Source organism: Pantherophis guttatus, chromosome 4 (assembly GCF_059756535.1).
Source record: "Pantherophis guttatus breed Tessera chromosome 4, ASM5975653v1, whole genome shotgun sequence".
NCBI classification, from domain to species: domain Eukaryota; kingdom Metazoa; phylum Chordata; class Lepidosauria; order Squamata; family Colubridae; genus Pantherophis; species Pantherophis guttatus.
The window spans coordinates 37,868,129-37,890,078 of NC_142066.1; the positions used below are offsets into that span (position 1 = coordinate 37,868,129).

The 21,950-nt window shown below is 34.8% G+C and overlaps 2 protein-coding genes across 2 annotated transcripts; both read right to left on the minus strand.

Annotated features, from left to right (window-relative positions):
- Window positions 1–1,889: 1,889 nt before the first annotated feature.
- On the minus strand, window positions 1,890–7,482 carry LOC117668792 (olfactory receptor 13G1-like). The gene is made up of 2 exons (XM_087893629.1): window positions 7,447–7,482; window positions 1,890–2,837 (listed from the first exon to the last, which is right to left on the minus strand). The coding sequence occupies exons 1-2, from the start codon at window positions 7,480–7,482 to the stop codon at window positions 1,890–1,892; spliced, it is 984 nt and encodes a 327-aa protein (XP_087749755.1).
- Window positions 7,483–16,276: 8,794 nt separating this feature from the next.
- LOC117668793 (olfactory receptor 13G1-like) lies at window positions 16,277–18,989 on the minus strand. Its single transcript, XM_060693620.2, has 3 exons — window positions 18,888–18,989; window positions 17,205–18,144; window positions 16,277–16,344 (listed from the first exon to the last, which is right to left on the minus strand). The coding sequence occupies exons 1-3, from the start codon at window positions 18,987–18,989 to the stop codon at window positions 16,277–16,279; spliced, it is 1,110 nt and encodes a 369-aa protein (XP_060549603.2).
- Between the last annotated feature and the right edge of the window lie 2,961 nt (window positions 18,990–21,950).

Genomic DNA, 21,950 nt, shown 5'->3' on the forward strand with positions numbered 1-21,950 from the left:
CATATGAATTATGGAAGTACCTGGGATGAAGAAAAATAATTATATGAAATACTTGCCTTCAAATTTATCATTGTTGAAACTTATGGCATTTCCCCCTTTGTGAGTTTATAATTAATGTCAGCACTGGCATCTGACAAGGTTCGATTCCTAATCATTTCTATACCATAATGGCCTTTGACGATTAGCTTTGTCTTGTTATAAATCTTGTTTGTGAATCAAGCCAGTGATGAGTGGAAACTTACATTATATAAGTCAGGGTGCCAATGAGAGTGTGATCTCTGGGGCTTCATCATAATTGTTCCAATCAGGCTTTGCAGAATTTCCTTGTGCAATTATATCATTATTGTTGGGCAATTTTGTTGTGAGTTTTTTTTCTTTCAAGATAGATGAAGTTCTGTAGCAACTTAGTCATGTATATATTATATTATTGAAATAAAGAGAACTTAAGTCATATAGATGGCATATACTCTTCATATGACTAACTTGAATCCAACTCTTTTTAATGTTATGTGCATTGACTGTTGATACTTTCTAGCATTTTGAAGAGAAGGAAATGCTAGGAGTAGTATTACTCAGCTTAGTTCCTCTGGGATGAGGCAGCATTTCCAAATAATCAGCTATTTAGAAAACCTGCTTTACAGACATAAACCCAGAACAAATATACAGAAATAAGGTTTTCCTACTTTCCTAATTAGACTTATAGATAGAAAACATGATTTTCTATCTATAACAAATTAATGTTTTCTATCTATGACAAGCCAATTTCTGTTGTATTTTTGTTGACAGAGAACATGATTTAATTTTGAAGCAAGTCACCCAAACCCTAGTCCCCTCCAGTCTTCATTACGGCCATGCCTGTCCTTGAAAAGTATCAGGAGCTTTGTTGGTTCAAAATATTGTGGCCTGCATGGTTTTGTGCAAGTCTAGATTTGCACATGTGTGACTGTTCAATATTATTTCTGCAGAAATGAGATTATTCCCCATTCTGACATTGTTTTGAAAAGTACTGAAGACATGACTTTGTCAATGGGCCTATGATTGAGTCTGTCAAGTGGTTGATTTGGTTGTTTTTTCATAGGGAAAGGGGGTATTCATTTTTGCATTGGGATTTTATTTTTGTAAGCCACCTGGAGTTGCCTTTCCTCCAAGGAAAGATTGAAGGCAAACAAGGTCCAGGCAGAAGAAGAGCATCATGGCTTCAAAACCTAAGAGACTAGTTTGGACAAAACTTAACAGCACTTTTTCATGTGGCTGTTGATAAAAATAGGATTGCCAACATGATCGCCAAAGTCCGATGACAAATATGGCACAAGAAGAAGAAGAATGCTTAACCACTGAGATATTGATATAAAATTTACTAAGGGGAGATATAGCTTGACTAGAACTTTTTATATGCATGAACTTTACATATGCATCTGAGTAAAGATCCTGTTCTGAGTGAGATCATTTACCATTGAGACCAGTGAAAATGCTCTAATAGAGGAACAATTTGAATGAGAACAACTCAAAAGAGCTCTGGATGGTATATCTGTTGATCCCAACAACTTTTCAACTTAGGAGATACACACACACACACACATGTGATATATGTGTGTGTGTGTATGTGTGTCACATACATATATATCACATACATACATATCAGTGTTCATAGAACTCTCTGTACAAATATTAGAATTTTGATGTCCTACACAGAGAAAGAAAAAGCCATTATGCATAATAATAATAATAATGTATATACACATTTATGATATATAATTAGAGAACACACACACACACACACACACACACACACACACACAAACAAATGAAAAAAAATGTTCTATTTAAGAGAAAATGTTGGCTTTTTGTCTACTAGATTTTTTCTCCAGATTGGTGTTTCAAAATATAGGTCACCTAATTCGCCTTATAAGTGCTTTCAGTCCTTCTATAAAATCTTTGTTTCTCAATGAATATATGACTGGATTAACAACTGGAGTTACCACTGAGTAAAGAAGAGAAATTAGCTTGTCCTGATCAAGAGTGTAGACTGAGGAGGGCCTGATATATGTGTAGATCACTGAAGAAAAGAAAATGCTGACTATAATGAAATGTGAAGAACATGTAGAGAAGGCTTTCTTCTTCCCTTCAGTGGAACGCAATGAGAAAATTGTTTTTAATATAAAAAAATAGGATGTGAAAGTTAGTCCACAGCTGCAAATACCAAATATCACATCTGAAATAAATTCCATAGTTTCATTTGGATGTGTATCTGAACATGAGAGTTGCAATAAAGGGGGTATATCACAGAAGAAGTGATTGATAATATTGGAATTACAAAAAGAGAGCTTTAACGTAAGTCCAGCATGGATTCCAGAATTGATCATTCCAAAAATCCATACAATACTTGCTATGCCCAAACACACTTCCTTCTTCATAATAACAGTGTATTGCAAAGGCTGACAGATAGCAGCATAGCGATCAAAAGCCATGAATGACAGAAGGAGGAGTTCTGTTCCCAAAGCCCAGATAAACAGATAGACCTGTGCAATGCATCCATAAAATGAGATGGTCTTTCTTCCAGTCAAAAGATTGTGCAGCAGTTTAGGTATTGTAACTGAAATGGAGAATACATTCACTAAGGACAAATTGACAATGAGGAAATACATGGGGGTGTGGAGTTTTCTATAAGAGTATATGGTAAGAATGAGGATGAAGTTGGCAATTAGGGCCATACCATAGATGAAAACGAATACCCAGAAGAGAAGGGTCTGCATTTCAGTTGTTGTAGATAGCCCAACAAGGATAAACTCCAATACAGCAGTCTTGTTCTTTAAGTCAATATTGTTGATATTGGAATGCTAGAGAGATACATAGGTTTGCATTAAAAATATATTAAGTATCAAATTAAGTATTAATTTTAGTATGCATTTGACACTTTTATTCATTCAAATGTTTATAGAAAAAATTATCTACAACAGCTACAAATAATAAAGATTATGAAATGTTATAACATGGAATAAAATGAAATGGTTACCTCCATCCCTGTTGTTTTTAAATGTCCTTATTCTCTTGCTTATGACTGAGACATATATTTGGCTGTTTGTTTTTTCTTGGGCTGGTATCTGGTTTTTCCTTCTAACAATTTAATGAGTGATGATCTCAATGAATGTACATCATCACTGTAAAATATTCATTAATTAAAATAATGAAACCACTAGGAGAGAGACCTTAGAGGCATTACCTAGGTGATAATCTATTAATCATCACCAGGAAAAAAGAAAATATTAAAATTAAGAACTGAGAACTTAATGCTTAGTTGCACTTTTATTTTATTCATGTTAGCATGTAAATCATATTACATTTATTACAGAGCTGAAGCTACAAATTCTGTGGGTAACCATGATACTAATTTGGGGCATTTGTTTTCAGAATGGCCCTGGAGTATGAAATAAGGCTCCATATCACTTGTAGATCTCATGTTATCTGATTTTCACAAATTACATTTGCTTCAGAATTCATTTTATCACACTGGATAGGTTTCAGTCTATAAGACTTCCCATAGTTCCACTCACATAATTTCCCATTTATTTACTTTATTTTATTTATTTCATTTCACTTTGTTATTTATTATTTTATTTTATTATTTATTTTTGTAAAATTCATTCATCTTATTTCAGGCTAAGTCTGGGCAGCTTACAACCCATCTTAAAACTCTATCTGTCAACTTCCTAAATTGCTCCATAGTTTTTTATTGGATTAAATAACATTTTATTTATTTGCTCATTAGGGCTCTAGAATTATTTTTTTTTATTGAAAAAGTTTTTCAAATACAAATTTTTCCCCCATACGTATATCTCTTAATTCAAATATTTTAAGTATATTAATATCTAAACATAACATCCCTTTTCCTAAACTAAGCAATCAGTAACGTTACCTATTACCTTGCACCATATCAATTTTGTTTCACCCACTTTCCTACAGGTCTACCATACATAATATATTTAATATCTTTATTCTTCTGCCCGTATCACTAAAAGATATTTCCATATATAAATAAAACCCTCAAATGACTTTAAATTTGTATTCCATATAGTATCTTCTGTAATGTCTTTCAGCTAGATTGTTAATTCCATCGACCATGTTAGGGTAATATCAAGTCCTACTTCCAACAGGATATTCAGTATCTTCAATTACCATCTGCCCCCAACATTAATAAGTATTTCTGTATATATATAAAAAAACCTGAGTGACTTTATATTTATATTCCATACATAATACGTATATTCCTTCTGTAATGTCTTTTGTCTAGATTATTAATTCCAACAATCACGTTAGGGTAACAGCCAGATCATCTGCATGCCCCAATTCCATAGTTCTCTTGCCTTATAGCTCAATATATACGTAATCCATTTTTCAGAGAGTCCAAAATAGAAAATTCCAATCCGCTCAATCACAGGCCATCTTCCACATCCCAAAAACACCAGCACTGCAGAGATCTGTTATTCTTCTCAAAATAGTATAAGTCTATAATTTGCATCAGCTATATTTTCATGTATCAGCCTTCTATAAATCCCGCTTATTATATTTAATTGTCTCTTAAATAACTGGCATTAATCTGTTGGCTAAAAAAGAATTGTAGTTTAAATTTTTGTAGTTTTGTAGAACCTGCTTCTTCTTTTCTTAACTTGTTGTGGTTTAGATTTCCACCCTGGTTGCCTTTCTAGGACCTCTTCTCTTGTAGCCAGCACTATTGTTTCAAATACTTTGTAACATATTAAGCCATTCAAACGGAAAGACTTTCGCTTTCAGCTTTCTTCTCAAGCCTCAGCCAGCCGCCATTTTAAACCTTTTTTTTTCCTTTTTCACTCTCTCTTCATTCAAAATCAATCATAGGGTTGTTACAAATACTTGTGATTTAGAGTCCCAAATCCAGATTTCATCCTGCTTATTCAAGCAATCTGTTAGTTTTCACTGATTAGGTTGGTCACATCGTCTAGCTCTGCAAAGCGCAGAGTTCTCCCGAAGGCCAGAGCAGCGGCGAGCTGGATAGGGAGCCACATCCTGCTTCCTCCCCAAGAGTAAAAAAAAAACTCTGGGGACTTCGCAGAGGGCTCTACCTGCTCTCGCCGGCTCACCTCACATTTCCTTAAGGAAACAGAGTTTTTCGAGCCGCCTCCCAGCTGTAAAGGCGACTTTAAAGGGGGTGGCAGTCTAGCGACGATGGAAGCCAAACCGGAAACCCCAGGGCTCTAGAATTTATGTAGAACTAAATGGGGAGTTCAGAGGCCACCCTCAGGACATCAGTACTAGGGTTGGTCTACTTCACAGTAGAATATTCTGTCCCTGTATGTCTCAACAGCTGCCATACTAGTAAATTAGATGCCAGACTCAACAACACCATGAGGATTATCAGGAAATGCATTAAAACTACTCTGACTTGCTGGCTTCCTGTTTTGAGCCATATCATACCACCAGCTTTAAGAAGACAAGAGGCATAAGTGAGAGAATACAGAAAAAATATGAACAACTCAAGTTAGGAAGCCCCATTGGCACTTGTATGAAATCTGTTCAGCAATTTTAACATCAATTCCCAATGGAAAGCCAAATGGTTCACTGAATGCCTAGCCATAGGAAGATACATGAATGATCCCACAAAAAATATGCCAGACTTTGCCCACATGACTTCCAGTTGATGTCGTGGCGAGACAGTCGGGGAAATAGCGGGCTCTGATGAGTCCCGCGAAAACCCCGGCTGCCGAACCGCTGCCGATGGTCTGTGGATCGAACCTGTCCTGCAGGGACGGGGGAAGAAGAAGGGTGCCTCGGAAGACTGAGAGGAACAGGCAACTTCCTCGGAGGTCAGAGGGAACCCTCTGTGAGTCGGTAGTGGGGGGCGGCAGCCATGGTGGCTGCCACGAAGCTGTGACAACTGGGCAAGAAAAGTGCTGGAGGAAAGCAAAACAAAATGGAGCCTTTTGAAGCTGGATGAGTGACAACAGCCCAGACTTGTAACAACGTTTGGAGTTATATTAGTAACTAGAAGACCCCTAGCCTAAAACAGCAGCTAAGTAACAAAGGGGCTTTGGAAATTTCTTAAACTGTAATTTTAAAGAACAAAGACCCGAGAAACAACTAATTTTGGAACAGAACTAAGAGACTTAATTTAGAGATATGGTAAAAGGACTAAACACTTTAAAATTTTGAATTGGACCAAGGGAAAAAAAGAAAGAAGTTGATTTGATACTTTTTTTAACTAAAAAAAGGAAATAAAGTGGATGGTTATATAATAAGAAATAAAATGGTGTCTGGCATGACTAATGGGAAACGTGAATTATAGAGAGACACTATCTGGCATAAAGAGGAACTTTGTAACCTCCCTTTGTTATGAGAATTTTGAGCTCTACAGGAAAAAAAAATTGCTGAACTGTGGAGGAAGATTTTGCTTTTCTGACTGCAAGCAGACTTTGGTGCAAAGAAAAGGAATCTACAATAGAACTCCTACAGTTGAACAAATAATAATTTGAATGTTGGCGCAGGAATAGAAGAATGACTAAGCACAGCCTTAAAAGAAAGATATTTGATACATTATATCCGGAATAAAAATATGAAAAGTGATTTAATTGGACTTATGGAGAATAAAATTAAAAACTTGGAAAACAGAAGGAAATTTATATTTACAGACAAGGAAATGAAGATAATGTGATTAAAAATAAAATAAAGTAAAGATGATTGTAATAAATTAAAGGGAGGCTTTTATAGAAATTAAGAATGTTAAATGAAACTAATTAATTCATATAAGATATGTTTAATACAAGAACTATGTTTTAATGGTAAAATGTTAAGGTAAAGAATAAGGGTAAATATGATTAATTGAAAATGTTACAAGGAACTTAAAAATATACTTAAAAATATGTTTAAGCAAGAACCATGTCTCAAGGTTAAAATGTTATGAATGAGATGAAAAAGGATAAAGGAAAATATGATTAAATAAAAAGCAATGCATAGATGGATGGAAACAACAAAGAAAGATTTAAGTAGATATTGTTAAACCAACTATGAACATGCTGTATTTAACAGCCAAAAAGTTATAATATGCTGTACTGCACAGCCAAACAAATGGTCATGCTGGATATCAGCCAAAACAAAACTTAATATGCCGTGTAATGGCCAAAAAACAAAAATAGAGATGCTCTGTTCAACAGCCAAACAAACCTAAAGATGCTGTGTAATGGCCAAAATAATTAATGAATGTTTAATTTGCTTAATACAGTTGTATGATTTATATTGTTAAAATATCCATCTAAGCAAATGAAAGAGAAAAATGAATTGATAACTGGTTAGGATTTAAGATTTAAGTAACAGGTTTTGGGGGATAATGGTATAGTTATATAGATAGATTTGAGGGAAATACTTGTTTTAAAATGTTTAGTTGTATTAATTGAAAAATAAGGTTTGTTAATGATTTGCCTTAATATGTGGACTTCCAGTTGGTGGCGGCGGCATCACTAGACGGTCTATTTAAGACCGCCAGCCCCGCCACCCGTAAAGAGCCGCCTCTACAGCTGAGAGGCGGCTTGAAAAACTCCGTGTTCCTGAGGAAACGTGAGGAGAGCTGGCGAGACCAGGTGTAGCCCCCTGCGAAGCCCCCAGATTGTCTCATTTGCTTCTGGGGAGGAAGCAGGGTGAGGCTCCCTATCCAGCTTGCCGAGGCTCCGGACTCCAGGGACAACTCTGCATACAGCAGAGCCAGACGACGCGACCAACATAACCAGCGATATCCAAGAGAATTATTAAAAATAAACAGGGTGGAATCTGGACTTGAAACTCAAAACTGCAAGTATTTGTATTAGCCCTGTGATTGAATTTAAAAATGGAGAAAAAGTGAAAGTTTGCTAAAATGGTGCCCGGCTTCAGCGGTAGGAAAAAAGCTGAAAGCGAAAGTGGATTTGCCTGAGTGTTTTAATATGTTACAAAGTATCTAAAGCAGTAGTGCTGGTTGGAAGAAAAGGGAAAAGTTCTTTTTAAAGTGATTTTGATGTCTTCCTTCTCCCTTAGAGACTTGATTAAAGCTGGGGAAATTTTTGAGAGGACTCTGTAGTGAAAAGGGAGGGAAGACTTCCTTCTTAGAAAGAGTCAGACTGCGTGGTAGAATGTCTTCAAAGCAGACAAAGCCAGCCACTAAAGCTGCGGGGGGGGGGTCCCCACCCACAAGTCACAAGAGCAGCTATTAAGTTTGCAGACTCAGAGCCAAGCACAGGAGACTGGTTTTAAAGATTTGAAGGAATTTATTGCTGTGGCTCTGATGAATCAAAATGAAGTTTTGGACAGAAATTTGAAAAATCTCAACAGGAAATTAAGGAGGTGGTTCAAGAAAAGTATGACAAGATGAAGCATGACAGTTGTGACTGGCTTGTCAGAAGTAGTTGTCCAGATTGATAAAAAAGTGGAAGAACTTAGTTCAGAAGTAGAATCTAAAATGAAGGAAGCTGATTATAAAATCTCTAATGTTGATAATAAAACGCAAAGGATTGAAAATGAAGTGACAATGATGCAATTTAGATTCATGGAGTTTGCTTTAAGACTGAGAGGAATAAAAGAAAACAACAGAGAAGATTTGAGAAGGGTTTGTGCTGATGCCCTGGCTGTGATGCTAAAGGTTAACCCTGAGGAGATTTTGTGCAAGATAGACAAGGTCTATAGAATGAATTTTTGGGTGGCAAGGGAAAGGCAATTGCCTAGAGATGTGGTGATCTACTTTACAGATAGAAGAATAAGAAATGATATTTTGCAAAAAGTCTTTTGTTTCTACTATTCAAGTGGATGGAAGGGAGATTGGGATTTACAAAGAGTTGCCGCCTAAGATGCTAAGAGATAGAAAGGATTTCGGATTTTTGGTGACTGAATTAAAGAAACAACAAATTCCATTCAGATGGGATGCTCCAGTTGGCATAATATTGAGGTATCAAGGAGAGAGATATTGATTAAATACTGTTGATAAAGTGGAAGAATTTTACTTCAATGTTTTTAAAACTGGCGCAACATCTCCATGTACATCCTCAGTGTTAGGTATAGAGGAGGGTGATAAAGAAAAGCAATTTGAACAAGAGCTTGCAGAGCAGCGGAAACAGATGGAGGTGGAGGCAATGGAAACTCAAGGAGCAACAGGGGTTTTTTTTTTTTTGGATGAACCGTTCCTGGATCTTCCTTTAGAGGCTATAGGTGGACCACCCAAAAATACAAGAGAAGTGGCAGTGGATCTCGAGTTGATGTCGTATAAAGCTAAAGACCAGCGTATAACTCGAGCAGCCTATAAACAAATTCTAGAGAAACAACAACAGCAGAGGTCTAAGCCACCACAAGATAAGAAGGGAGTCAATGGTGAACACAAAAATCTGAAGCTATGGGAGGAGCTAAACCGAAGACTACCAGTCTGGAACAGAAACTTCAGCAAATGCTCTTAACGCTTCAGGAGACTACAAATGACAATTAAGTTTTTATCTTGGAATGTGAATGGATTGAACTCACCACAGAAAAGAAGGAAAATATTTCATTATCTGAGACAATTTAATAATGATGTTATTTGTCTACAAGAAATTCATATTAGAATACAAAATCAAAAGTATTTGATAAATTCTAGATTAGGAGCATAGTTCATAGCCTCAAATCCGGAGAAAAAGAATGGTGTAGTGATTTACACAAATAAAAGATTGCCAGCTAAAATTATAGAAGCAGATGACTGTGGAAAATATATAGCAATTGAACTTTATACACATAATGGTCCAATTTTGGTGATTGGAATTTATGCTTCTAATCAGCAACAAGAATTTTTTTATAGAATATTGTCCTCTAAAATATTACAATGGGACTAAAGATCTATTTTATTTATGGGAGATTGGAATGGAGTAATAGATCTCAAAAAAGATAAAAAGAGTTTGGCAAAGTCATGCGTTAAATTACCACAGATCTTTTTTGATATGAAAGAAGATTTGGAATTGAAAGATATATGGAGAGTGCATAACCCAAAAGAATTGGACTTTACTTTTTTCTCAGACAGACATAGATCCTTCTCTAGGATTGATTTTATTCTACTTACGGCTGATTTACTTTTAAAAACAAAGAAAACAAAGATATTTCCGAGGACTTTAACTGACCATAACCTGGTATGGATAGAAATAGAAATGGGAAATAATGAGAGAAGATCATGAAGAGTAAATGAAAACTTGTTTAGATATGAAAAGAATGTAAATGAACTTAAAAAACAAATGAAGGAATTTTTTGAAATGAATTTGAATAAGGGTACCCCTATTGAAATTGTTTGGGACGCGAGTAAGGCATATATGCGGGGGGTACTGATCTATATGAATTCTAAACATAAATCAAATCGACAAAGAAAAATATTAGAATTGGAAGGAGAGATAAAGAAAAAAGAACAGTTGGTTATAAAAAATCCAACAGATGAAAAATTACAAGGAATTATAAAACTTTTGAAAGATAAATTTCAAATGCTCACAGCGGAACAAGCAGCAACTAATTTACAATTTGCGAAACATAATACATTTTGCAATGCTAATAAACCGGGCAGGTGGTTGGCTTACACACTGAGGAAACAACAGAGTACTCGGACTATTGGCAGTATTGAGTATGAAGGGAAGGAAGTTTTTCAACAAAGACTAATCAAAGAAGCCTTCTTAGATTATTATACCAAATTATATGCCAAAAATGATATTCAGAATGAACTTATAAATAAATATCTAGAAGAAAGGAGAGTTATGAAAATTTCTAGTGATCAAAAGGAAAGAACGAGTCTACCAATAATAGCTGAGGAGATTATTGTTGCTATTAAACAACTGAAAACAGCTAAAGCTCCAGGAACGGATAGTTTAACTGTGGTGTATTATAAAACTTTACAAGTAGAAATGATTGAACATCTTAAAGACTTATTTTGTAGCATACAACAAGGGGGTAAAATACCCTCTTCATGGAAAGCAGCTTTTGTCTCATTGATACCAAAAGAGGAAGCAGGTTCTACAAAACCGGAAAATTTTAGACCAATATCTCTCCTGAATACGGATTATAAAATTTTTGCAAAAGTATTAGCCAACAGATTAATGCCAGTTATTCAAGAGGTGATTCATCATGATCAAGCAGGATTTATAGAAGGCAGAGACATGAAGGATAATGTGAGGCAAACTATAGATTTATTGGAATATCTTGAGAAGAATAAACAGATCTCTGCAGTGCTGGTGTTTTTGGATGCGGAGAAGGCCTTTGATCGAGTGAACTGGAACTTTCTATTAAAGACTAAGAAAGATGGACTTTGGGGATCAGTTTGTGCAGGCGGTTTCAGCAATTTATCAAGAGTAAACAGCACAAATTATCATTAATGGAAGCTTAACTACAAACTTCAGTATAGAAAAAGGCACAAGACAAGGTTGTCCATTATCTCCATTGTTGTTTATCTTAACTCTAGAAGTCTTGTTGAACATAATACGGGATTCGAGCACTTTGAATGGAATAGTTATAAGGCAAGAGGATTACAGAACAAGGGCATTTGCAGACGATCTGGTTGTAACCCTAACACGGCCGATGGAATCAATAATTCAGATGAAAGACATTATAGAAGAATATAGTATGGTATCAGGATTTAGACTGAATCAGAAAAAAAACAAGATGATAGTTAAAAATACGACAGAAGATCAAAAGAAGGAACTTGAAAGGAAGGCAGGCTTTGAAATAGTACCAAAGGTGAGATATCTAGGAGTCCAAGTTGCAGATTCAAATATAAAACTGTTTCAAAATAATTATGAGGTGTTGTGGCGAAAGGTACAAAAGGATATGGAAACCTGGAAAAAACTGCAGCTGTCCTTACTTGGAAGAATAGCAGCAGTTAAAATGAATGTTCTACCTAGATTTTTATTTTTGTTTCAAATGATTCCGGTGCTTAAAAGTGATAAACAGCTGATGGAATGGCAAAAAGGAGTGAATAAGTTTGTTTGGAATGAGAAAAAGCCAAGAGTTAAATTGAAAATTATGCAAGATGTTCGTGAAAGGGGTGGCCTTAAACTTCCAAACCTACAACTGTAGTATGAAGCAGCAGCGTTGACACAAGCAAGTGATTGGTTTGGAAGGACAAAGACTGGAATATTGAATATAGAGAGTTATGAGCTTGAACTTGGTTGGCATGCATATTTATTTTATGAAAATAAAGTGGATAAAGTATTCAACAGCCATATACTTAGAAACTCCTTGATGAGAGTATGGAAGAAGCGCCGGTTCAAATGGTATTATAAAATACCGTTGTGGTTGGATCTTGGTCATATTATACCGAATACAAATATAAAGTCACTTGGGAGGTTTTTATACAAAGAAGTACTTTTTAATGATGGGGGCAGATGGCAACTAAAGACATTAAATACACTGTTGGAAGAAGGGATTAATTTAATTTGGTTACAGTATAATCAACTCCAACTAAGATGGAGAGAAGATCAAAAAACTGGTTTAATGCTGCATGAAGAAGAATTGGTAAGACAGATAAAAGAGAAAGGCCCAATGCATATCAAGAGGGTTTATAATGTTTTGTTAGAAAGAGATTCAGAAAATGAATTGGTTAAAGATTGTATGATAAAATGGGCGCAAAACTTTGCAGAACCAGTTATGATGGAAACGTGGGAAAAAATATGGGTTCAGAATGTTAAATTTACACAGTCACAGAATTTGAGGGAAAATTTTTATAAAATGTTTTATAGGTGGCATCTAGATCCTAAGAAATTGTCGTGCATGTATCCTAATGTTCAACCAAAATGTTGGAGATGTGATTGTTTAGATGCTATATATTATCATATATGGTGGACTTGCAAGAAAGTGAAGGCTTTCTGGATAAAAATTTGGTGGGTTATGCAAAATGTTCTGAAGAAAAAACTCCAATTTTCTCCTCATTTGTTTTTATTGGGTATAGTTAAGGACTTTTCAATGGGTGAAACAAAATTGATATTGTATATGGTGACAGCAGCTAGGTTACTGATTGGTCAATATTGGAAAAGGGATGTTATGCCTACTATTGAAGAATGGACTTTGAAGGTGGCCAGTTTTGCAGAAATGGCAAAGATATCAGCATACTTAAAGGACCGGACTCAAGAGACTTATGTACGGGAGTGGAAGAAATGGATAGATTATGTGCAGAATAAATATCAAACTAGGAAGTACCAGATAGCTTTTAGTTGAATGTTGTGTAGAAATGTATAGTATATAGGGGGTAGAATAGTTCAATGTCATGTAGAAATGTATAGTACACAGGGGGCAGAATAGACGGGCAGTAAAGTATGATATAATATGATTTGGATTTGGATTTCACCTTGGGGAAGTCATGGGAGGAGGGGAGGGCTAGGGAGGGTTAGGGAGGGAAAGGGGGGGGAATGGGAAAATTTGTACTTGCAAAACTTTTTCAATTAAAAAAAAAATGATTTGCCTTAATATGTGACCAGACCAAAGCTTCGTTTTGAAAAGATGTGTTTTATGTTTTATTTTAAAAATAAAAAAATAAAAATAAAAGAAATATGCCAGACTTTGAACTACCACATCAGAAATGGGAAATCTTGAATAGGATTCACACCTCACATAGTGTCTGCCAGGACTCTCTGTATAAATGGGGCATAATATCCTCCTCTCAGTGCAGGTCCCACATAAAACTGTAGATAACACTATGAACGGCTGTAAGATTAGGGTGTATACCAATCCAATAGCTGCTGCACTTCAATGGTTAGATGGCCTAGACATTGGTATTTGAACATATATCTTTTTAACATTTTTATTTTATGACGTTCTACTAATCTGGATAAAATGTTAATATATATTATTAATCCATGTATGACATGTCATATACTAAATACATAATAGGGCTATGGATAAAGAATCTTTGCTTCTCTCTGTTGTGTCTGCTGTATAGTAACACAATAATACAATTATTGTGTTACTATTATCACCCTTTGCAATACATCATTACCATAGGGAAACAAACAGGGAAATAGAAATAGGAATACTTGTCTGAAATATTGGAATAATCCATGGTGGCTTTAGGCTTCTTTTTTTGTCTGTGTGTGTGTGTGTGCAACTTTAATGACATGCTCAGATACAAGTCCCAAAGTGGCTCTGGCATTTTATAAACTTTAATAAATTATTATGGTATGTAGATTAGACCATTACCATTACCAGTTGTGCAGCTGTAAATTTGTTCTTGTATGTTGTGTTTAGGACATATTGTTGTGTGCTGATATGTCTGGTTGATGATTAAAATAAAGGGACACCAACTTTATGGCAGCTGACACAGATATGATATAATGGGACTGGAGCTGTGGCTTATTACTAACATTCTATTCAGAGGTGGGTTTCAGCAGGTTCTGACCAGTTCTGGAGAACTGGTGGAAGAAATTTTGACTAGTTCGGAGAACCAGTAAATACTACCTCTGACTGGCCCTGTCCCCATCTATTCTCTGCCTCCTGAATCCCAGCTGATTGAGAGGAAATGGGGATTTTGCAGTAACCTTCCCCTGCGGTGGGGTGGGAATGGAAATTTTACAGTATGCTTCCCCTGCCATGCCCACCTAGCCACACCCACAGAACCGGTAGCAAAAAATTTTGAAACCCACCACTAATTCTTTTCATATATACTGAGCAGTATCTTTAGGATCCTTCCACTGAAACAAGAAAAGAAAAGGCTTACGCAACATTCTCCACATGTCATTGATTCAGTATTTTTTCCTCTGCTGTACATGACAATTTAGACATCTACAGAAGGAAATCTATGGTAATAATTTAGGAAAGTGGTGTGAGGGTTGTTTTGTTTTGTGAGGAGAGGTCCTTTAATGTGATAAGATCAGTAGGCACGATCTTTATTTACCACATTATGCATATTCTTCTAAGTCATCATTAAAATTGGAGCATTTGCTTCATTCATTCATTCATTCATTCATTCATTCATTCACTCATTCATTTGATTTCTATAGCTGCTCATCTCAGCAAATGCCTCTGCACAGCTCTCAATTCAAACATATATTACAATTAACCTTTTTTAAAAAATTTAAAGAACGTAAATAATTAAAAAACAGTAGAAAACATTAAAACGTCTAATTTGAAGTATATACAAAATCATTTAACAATATAGCAAACATGGCAGGGCCCTTGGCACATGTAGGACCCTCCTTAGCTGTTCTCAGCTAAATAACATAGCCAGGTTTTTAGAGCTTTACAAAAATATGAGCATGTGAGATAAACCCAAGTGCATGGATGTTCTTCAAATTGTGATATGAAAATCAGGGTCCTGGCTTACATGATAGTCAACACATTATAGGTCCGTGATGGTGAACCTATGGCAAAATTGCTGCAAAGTTAATTAAAATTGGATGCAGTTCATACCAGGAGGTGCATATTGAATCTTATGGAATTTAAAATATCTTCTTATTTTATGCCCAATGTTCTGAGATTCTTTATGCAGAAATAAAGTTACTTCTTCAAACAATATTTCTTTATTTATTTAAAATAAATAAATATTTTTGTTTAAAATGAACACTTAAGCTGAGTTACATAATAAATCAAAACTAAAACATAGAAAGAGAAAGGAAAAATATAGTTAAAGCACAAATAGGTTCACAGTTTGCATTGAAGATCTGGCTAAAGAGATGAGTTTTAAGTCTTTTAAATGTAGAGATTGAAAGCCAAACATAATTCATGAAGAATTATAGTACATGACAAAGCCTGTACTAAATGCTGTGGTAGATACTGCCCAATGTGCCCAGTGAAGAGAACATAGAAAGTTTGTTAATATTTTTGATAAGGCATTGTAATAAACAGAAATGTGAAAAACCAATTTCAGAATTAATTAGAGATGAATTTGGAAGTATTTTTTTTTTATCATTTAACATCAATAAAAGTAGTCATGGGTCTTTATTCTTCTAATATAAACTCATGTAGAATTATCCCATTATTCATTTATGATGAAATTGCGTGATTATACTGCTGTTCTTCTCTGAAACTTCATGGTTATGACTTTTCTACAGCAATATAAGAAATGTGTTACTATATCGATAAGTGTTCAACACCACTAGTCTGTTTGTAAAGCAATAGATCAACTGATAGCACATGATCTGAGGAATTTCCTCAGTACATTAGTACATGATCTGAGGAATTTCTTCTCTTAAGAACTAAATTAATGATTAACTTTTAGCAAGTTGATGTTAACCTCTTTAAGGGTGGCTTATCATATTATGAATTACTATAGAAGATTATTCTGGTTTCAGAAACCTAATCAATCAGCAGTTAGTACAAGCAATGGCATATATTTCTTCAGGAACTCTTCTGTCTCCAGTTCCCTGTCTGTTGAAATCCACATAAGGCAAAACTTTTTAGTCAGGCATTAAAGAAAACAGTTTACTTATTTATGATTCTCTCTCTCCCTTCCTTCCTTGGTTTTATATTAACTCTGTTTCTTTTACTTTGAAAATCAGCTGAACTACAGTTTTTACATACAATGACTGAATGTGAGTCATAATGTGAATCATAATGTGAGTTAATAAATGCATTTCATTCAAAGAAATAGTTTTATTTGTCATAAACTGGAAAATCTCTTATAATCTGATGATGTATAATAAATGCTACATAAATACAATATAGCATGTCAAAGCATGAAGGGACAATTAGGTTTTGTTTTGTTTTTGCACACAATAAATATTTGAGCTTAATGCTTATAAAGATACATTCTGTAATATACAATATGCAGTATCCTGCATCCTGTTGCCATGACAAAAAGATATAATCTGATTAGTATTTTCATAAAACTCTAAGTAGGACTAATAAATAATAAAACATTAAGCAGAGATGGATATACATAGTTTGACCCCAATGTGAGTCAGGCTTCTGTCTTGAGTGTTGTCGTTTGTCATTGGGAACAGAATTATCAAAAGTGCAACTCACTTATATGATCTAAAATTATTTGCAAGTGAGGAAAGATATGGATTATTTATCTGTTCATATAATCTTTTCACATTCATCTCTATCTGTTTTTCTCATTCAACTGATGACCTACTTAATTTCATATTTTGATTTCCTAACTCTTTAGTTAGTAACCCATTTATATATATGTTAATATATATATATATATATATATATATATATATATATATATATATATATATATATGTTAATATATATATATTAACTTTTTGGAAACATTCTACCTCTTCCAATAAAGCCTTTGAGAGCTTCTTTTACCTCTTTATTTCTTAGTGAATATATGATTGGATTAATAACTGGGGTTACTACTGAATAAAGGAGAGAAATATATTTGTCTTTGTTTAAAGAATAGACTGAAGTGGGCCTGATATATGTGTAGATGACTGCTGAAAAATAAAAGCTAACTACAATAAGATGGGAGGAACACGTGGAGAATGCTTTCTTCTTTCCTTCAGTAGAGCGAATTCTGAAGATGGCCCTTATAATAAATCCATATGATGTTAGGATCAGTCCACAACTGAAAACAGCAAAAATTACATCTGCCACAAAAGTCATTGTTTCATTCAAGCTGGTATCTGAGCATGATAACTTCAAAAGTGGAGGCAGATCACAGAAGAAATGATTGATAATATTGGATTCACAAAAGGACAGCTTTAGGACAAGTCCAGAATGAACTGCAGAGTTTGTCAGTCCTGAAACCCATGCTCCAACAGTTATTGCAGCACACAATTCCTTCCTCATGATCAGAGTATATTGCAATGGGTAGCAAATAGCAACGAAACGATCAAAAGCCATGCTTGTCAGCAGCAGAAGTTCTGTCACCAGGAACAATATGAAAAAGTAGACCTGAATGATGCAGCCATGAAATGTGATAGTGTTTTTGTATGAGAAAAGAGTGTGAAGCAATTTGGGCGTTGTGGTTGTCATGGAGAACGCATTCACCAAGGAGAGATTGGCAAGGAGGAAATACATTGGAGTGTGAAGTTTCTTAGAAGTGCATATGATAAATATAAGAAGGAAGTTACCTGTCAGAGCTGCAACATAACTAAATATGAATGGCCAGAATAGAATTCTTTGTATTTCAGGAGAACGTGTTAAACCTAACAAAACAAATTCCCTAATAGCTGAATGGTTCTTTGTTTCAAAGCCTCTGAGTTTGACAACCTACACAAACAAATTATATATGTGAATCAATTATCATCATACCCCTCCAAGCTTTCGCCACACACCCCTCTACAGTAAATAAAGAAATATAATGTACCAATTAACATTTATTAGACATTAGACTACTCTGAAACATTATATAATATTCTTATAATTGTAAAGATGAAGGAAATATGGTCTGTCCCACTTTCCACCACATTTTCATTATCTAAAAGGAGAAAGAGAAAGAGAAAGAGAGGAAGAGGGAGAGGGAGAAGGATGGGGGGAGTTGTGATAAAATGTTACTATGTGTGTTATGGACTACATCTATATCTAAATCACTTTTATTTAACTTCAAACTTGCCAAGGAGCAATAACAAGTTAGAAACGTTGCTGAATATTTAACCTATGTTTTTTTTTTTTAAAAAAATCTTTTTTCAAAGTCTTAAAAGAGAAAATTTGAGACCTTTGTCAGCCTAAGGTCTATTCTAAATTCTATTCTAAATTGGAGAAATTCTTCTGTCAGGAAAGAAAAGTCTATTAGAAACAAAGACAGAAATAAACCAAATAATAAAAGGATAGTTCTTTACCTCTTGAAAGCAAATTCCTCTATCCAGTTATTTGTTACACTTAATTCTGAATATATTGTCATAGAATTACTTTGCAAGCCTTAGTGGATATCTAAAATACCAAAGGGTAGTTCAAAGGGTTACTTGAGGTTTCCTACACAATAGGAAAAAACATTGCTCTAGCTTACTGCTTACCTCTAAATGCAAAGAGAGTTGATGCATTGCTTTTTCCCCCTTCATTCCAGAGGCAACCTTAACCAGCTCTCTCAGAGGATGTCCTGGAAGAGGACCATTCATCAAACTATGTTCAAGTTATTGAAAGAACTGTCTGTCCCTGCAAAGTGGACAGGCAGAGACATGAACTGTCTGGGCCTGCAATGAGACCTTAGATACGAAATGGGTGACATAAATTTCATAAATAAAATAAGTAAGTAAAGTAAATAAGTGACAGAAGGTTCTAAGAAAAGGCAAGTTAGTGGTGATTGTTTCATACATGTTCGGTACTTAGAGTTATCAGCTGGATATAGATGCTAAATGTAGTTTTAAGAAATTATAATCATGTTCACAATCTTGATAATAGCAATAGTAATAACAAATGGGACTACAGTTAGATATACAGTTCCCACTAATCGCATAATTACAATTGTTTAAGTAAACAAATTTTAGATCGAGATCATATTCCAATGATATATTTGTGTCCCCCAAAATCCTTATCACCATTATAGCCTTTAAAATTATCTGACATTTCAAGGAATTATGGAAGAACAAGATTAAATACTTGCCTTCATAGCTATTATTTTCCCCCCTCCTTGAAGATTGAAGGATTCTTTAGTTTTGCACCTGGTAAGGATCAGTTCCTCTTCCTCTCTACTATCATAATGCTGACAACTAGTTTGCTTTGTTTATAAGCATTACTGGGGAACCAAGCCAGTTTTATTGAATGATTTCGTGTAATAAAGTAATTGGGCTGTTGAGAAACATACCTTTGAGACATCATTATCATTTCTTTCCAAACACCTTCCTGGTAAATGTTAGATTTTTAGAATAAAAGCTGAATGAATGAATGAATGAATGAATGAATGAATGAATGAATGAATGAAAAGAAGAGAAAAAGAAATCTATCACATTCTAGAATACAATAAATTATTTATTTTACTTATCTTCCTGGCTTTGCCTTATGGTCTTTGAACATCAAATGTAACTCTTTCTGAGGATCTCAGTGCAGGCATAACTTTCTCAGTTCAATTATTTAGGTTACATTTAAGAGCAAGATCACAGTATAATCCCTTTCTGACTGCTCATGCCTATGTAAGATCATTGCTGACAACTTGATTTCAAAATTCAGTCATAAAATCTCATTATACAGTAAGGTACAAATCTGACCAGTGAACATCCTGGAAAACTGAACATTGTTCAGAGAGATTGGTAATAAGAGGCTATTTGTGAATTTAATATTCCAAATATATGAATGTAAGTTTTCAGAACTCAATCAATTTGTAGGACATCTATGATCTTTTAAGGTAAATACTGCAAAATGTATCTGTGTTTTCCTATTCTTATGTAAACCCATGCAGCATTTTTTAAGTTATACAATTTTTTTTGTAGTATCAGGTTTTACTGCAGTCATTGTGAGAAAATTCATGGTATTCAGGTGCTTTCATCTTTCTTTCTTTCTTTCTTTCTTTCTTTCTTTCTTTCTTTCTTTTTTCGTTCTTTCTTTCTCTCTCTCTCTCTCTGTCTCTCTCTCTCTCTCCCCTCCCCTTTCTTTCTGTAATGCTGAACAATTAGTAATTATGTAACACTAGGACTATATTCTATATACTGCTTGACTAATCAGACATTATTACATCATGACTTGACTGCTGCAATTTGTTGAATGTGATTATAATTGGGGTAGTATGTAGCAGCTAGACTACTTATCAGTACACACCACAAGGATCATTTTATGAGCTTTTTGAAAAATCTGGTTATCTGAGAGACCACTATATTCTTGCAAAGTGGGTGTGCTGTAGGTTGCCTCTATTAAATGTTGTCATCCTTTGTTTCTGAGGAAACATGCCTTCTCTGTGACATCTCTCACCTCTGGAACAGCATCTCCCTCCTGAAGAAACAAGAACTATGTCTCTTCTAGAGTCAGCAAAGCTCTTAAAAATCTGGGTTTTGTCCCAAGTCTTAGGTTGACATATCAATTTAATACTGCATTTCTGGAGCCCCTGCTTTGGTCAGTGTAGGCTGCATAGGTGATTTGATGCTTTATCTGTATAATGATATTTGGGAATGATCTTGGGAGAAAAGAGAAAAAGTGTCAATTTAGACAATGGTCTTGTAAATTATTTCTGAGTTTGAAAGGGGGGAGGGAAGAAAGTATCTCACAGGGGACTCTCACTAGGGGAAGGGGGAAGTAAAATTAAAAGAGAAAAGTGGTATTGTTAAACTTGAACAGTTTTGTAATTGTAATTTTACAATAAAGTTAGTATTAGTATTCATGTATGGTTCTTGTCTGGGCTAACTAATTCAGAGGGCTAACAATTACTTTTATCTTTTATTTTTTAGCTTTTTATGTGCCACCCCCACCCCCCTGAGTTCAGTGAAAAATGCAAATAAATTGATGAATGAATCCACATTGATTGTTAGCCTTTAACACACTGAGGTCAAAATGTGTAAGGGATGGCTGATCATACTTCCTTTTACACAATCAACCATGAGAGACGCTCCTCTAAAAATTCCCTTAGAAATTCAATGGGCACTAATCATGGATTTGGTACTTACTATGGTATTGATATGTACTGATACCATAGGAAATTCACTTGATGACCAATTTCTTTGCTTTTGCATTTAGGAGATCTCTTAAGATACACCTCTTGAGCCAGGTCTTAAATAAGAATAGTTTTCTCTTTTGTAATTTCCTTTCTTCCTTCCTTCCTTCCTTCCTTCCTTCCTTCCTTCCTTCCTTCCTTCCTTCCTTACCTCCCTCCCTCCCTCTCTCCCTTCTGTAGAACATAGAACAGTAGAACGTGTTAAGCCTAACAACTCAAATTCCCTGATAGCTGAATGGTTCTTTCTTTCAAAGTCTTTCAAAGTAAATATTTAAACATTTCATCAAAGTTTCATTTCATGTATGCTATCTCATCTCCATACTTTTTTGTCAAACCATTGATAAAATATCTCCCATATCAAATAATATTATTTTCCTGTTCTCTTCTTTCAAATGTCAATCTACTCATTTCAGCACAATCCAACATTGTGGACTTAGTGCGG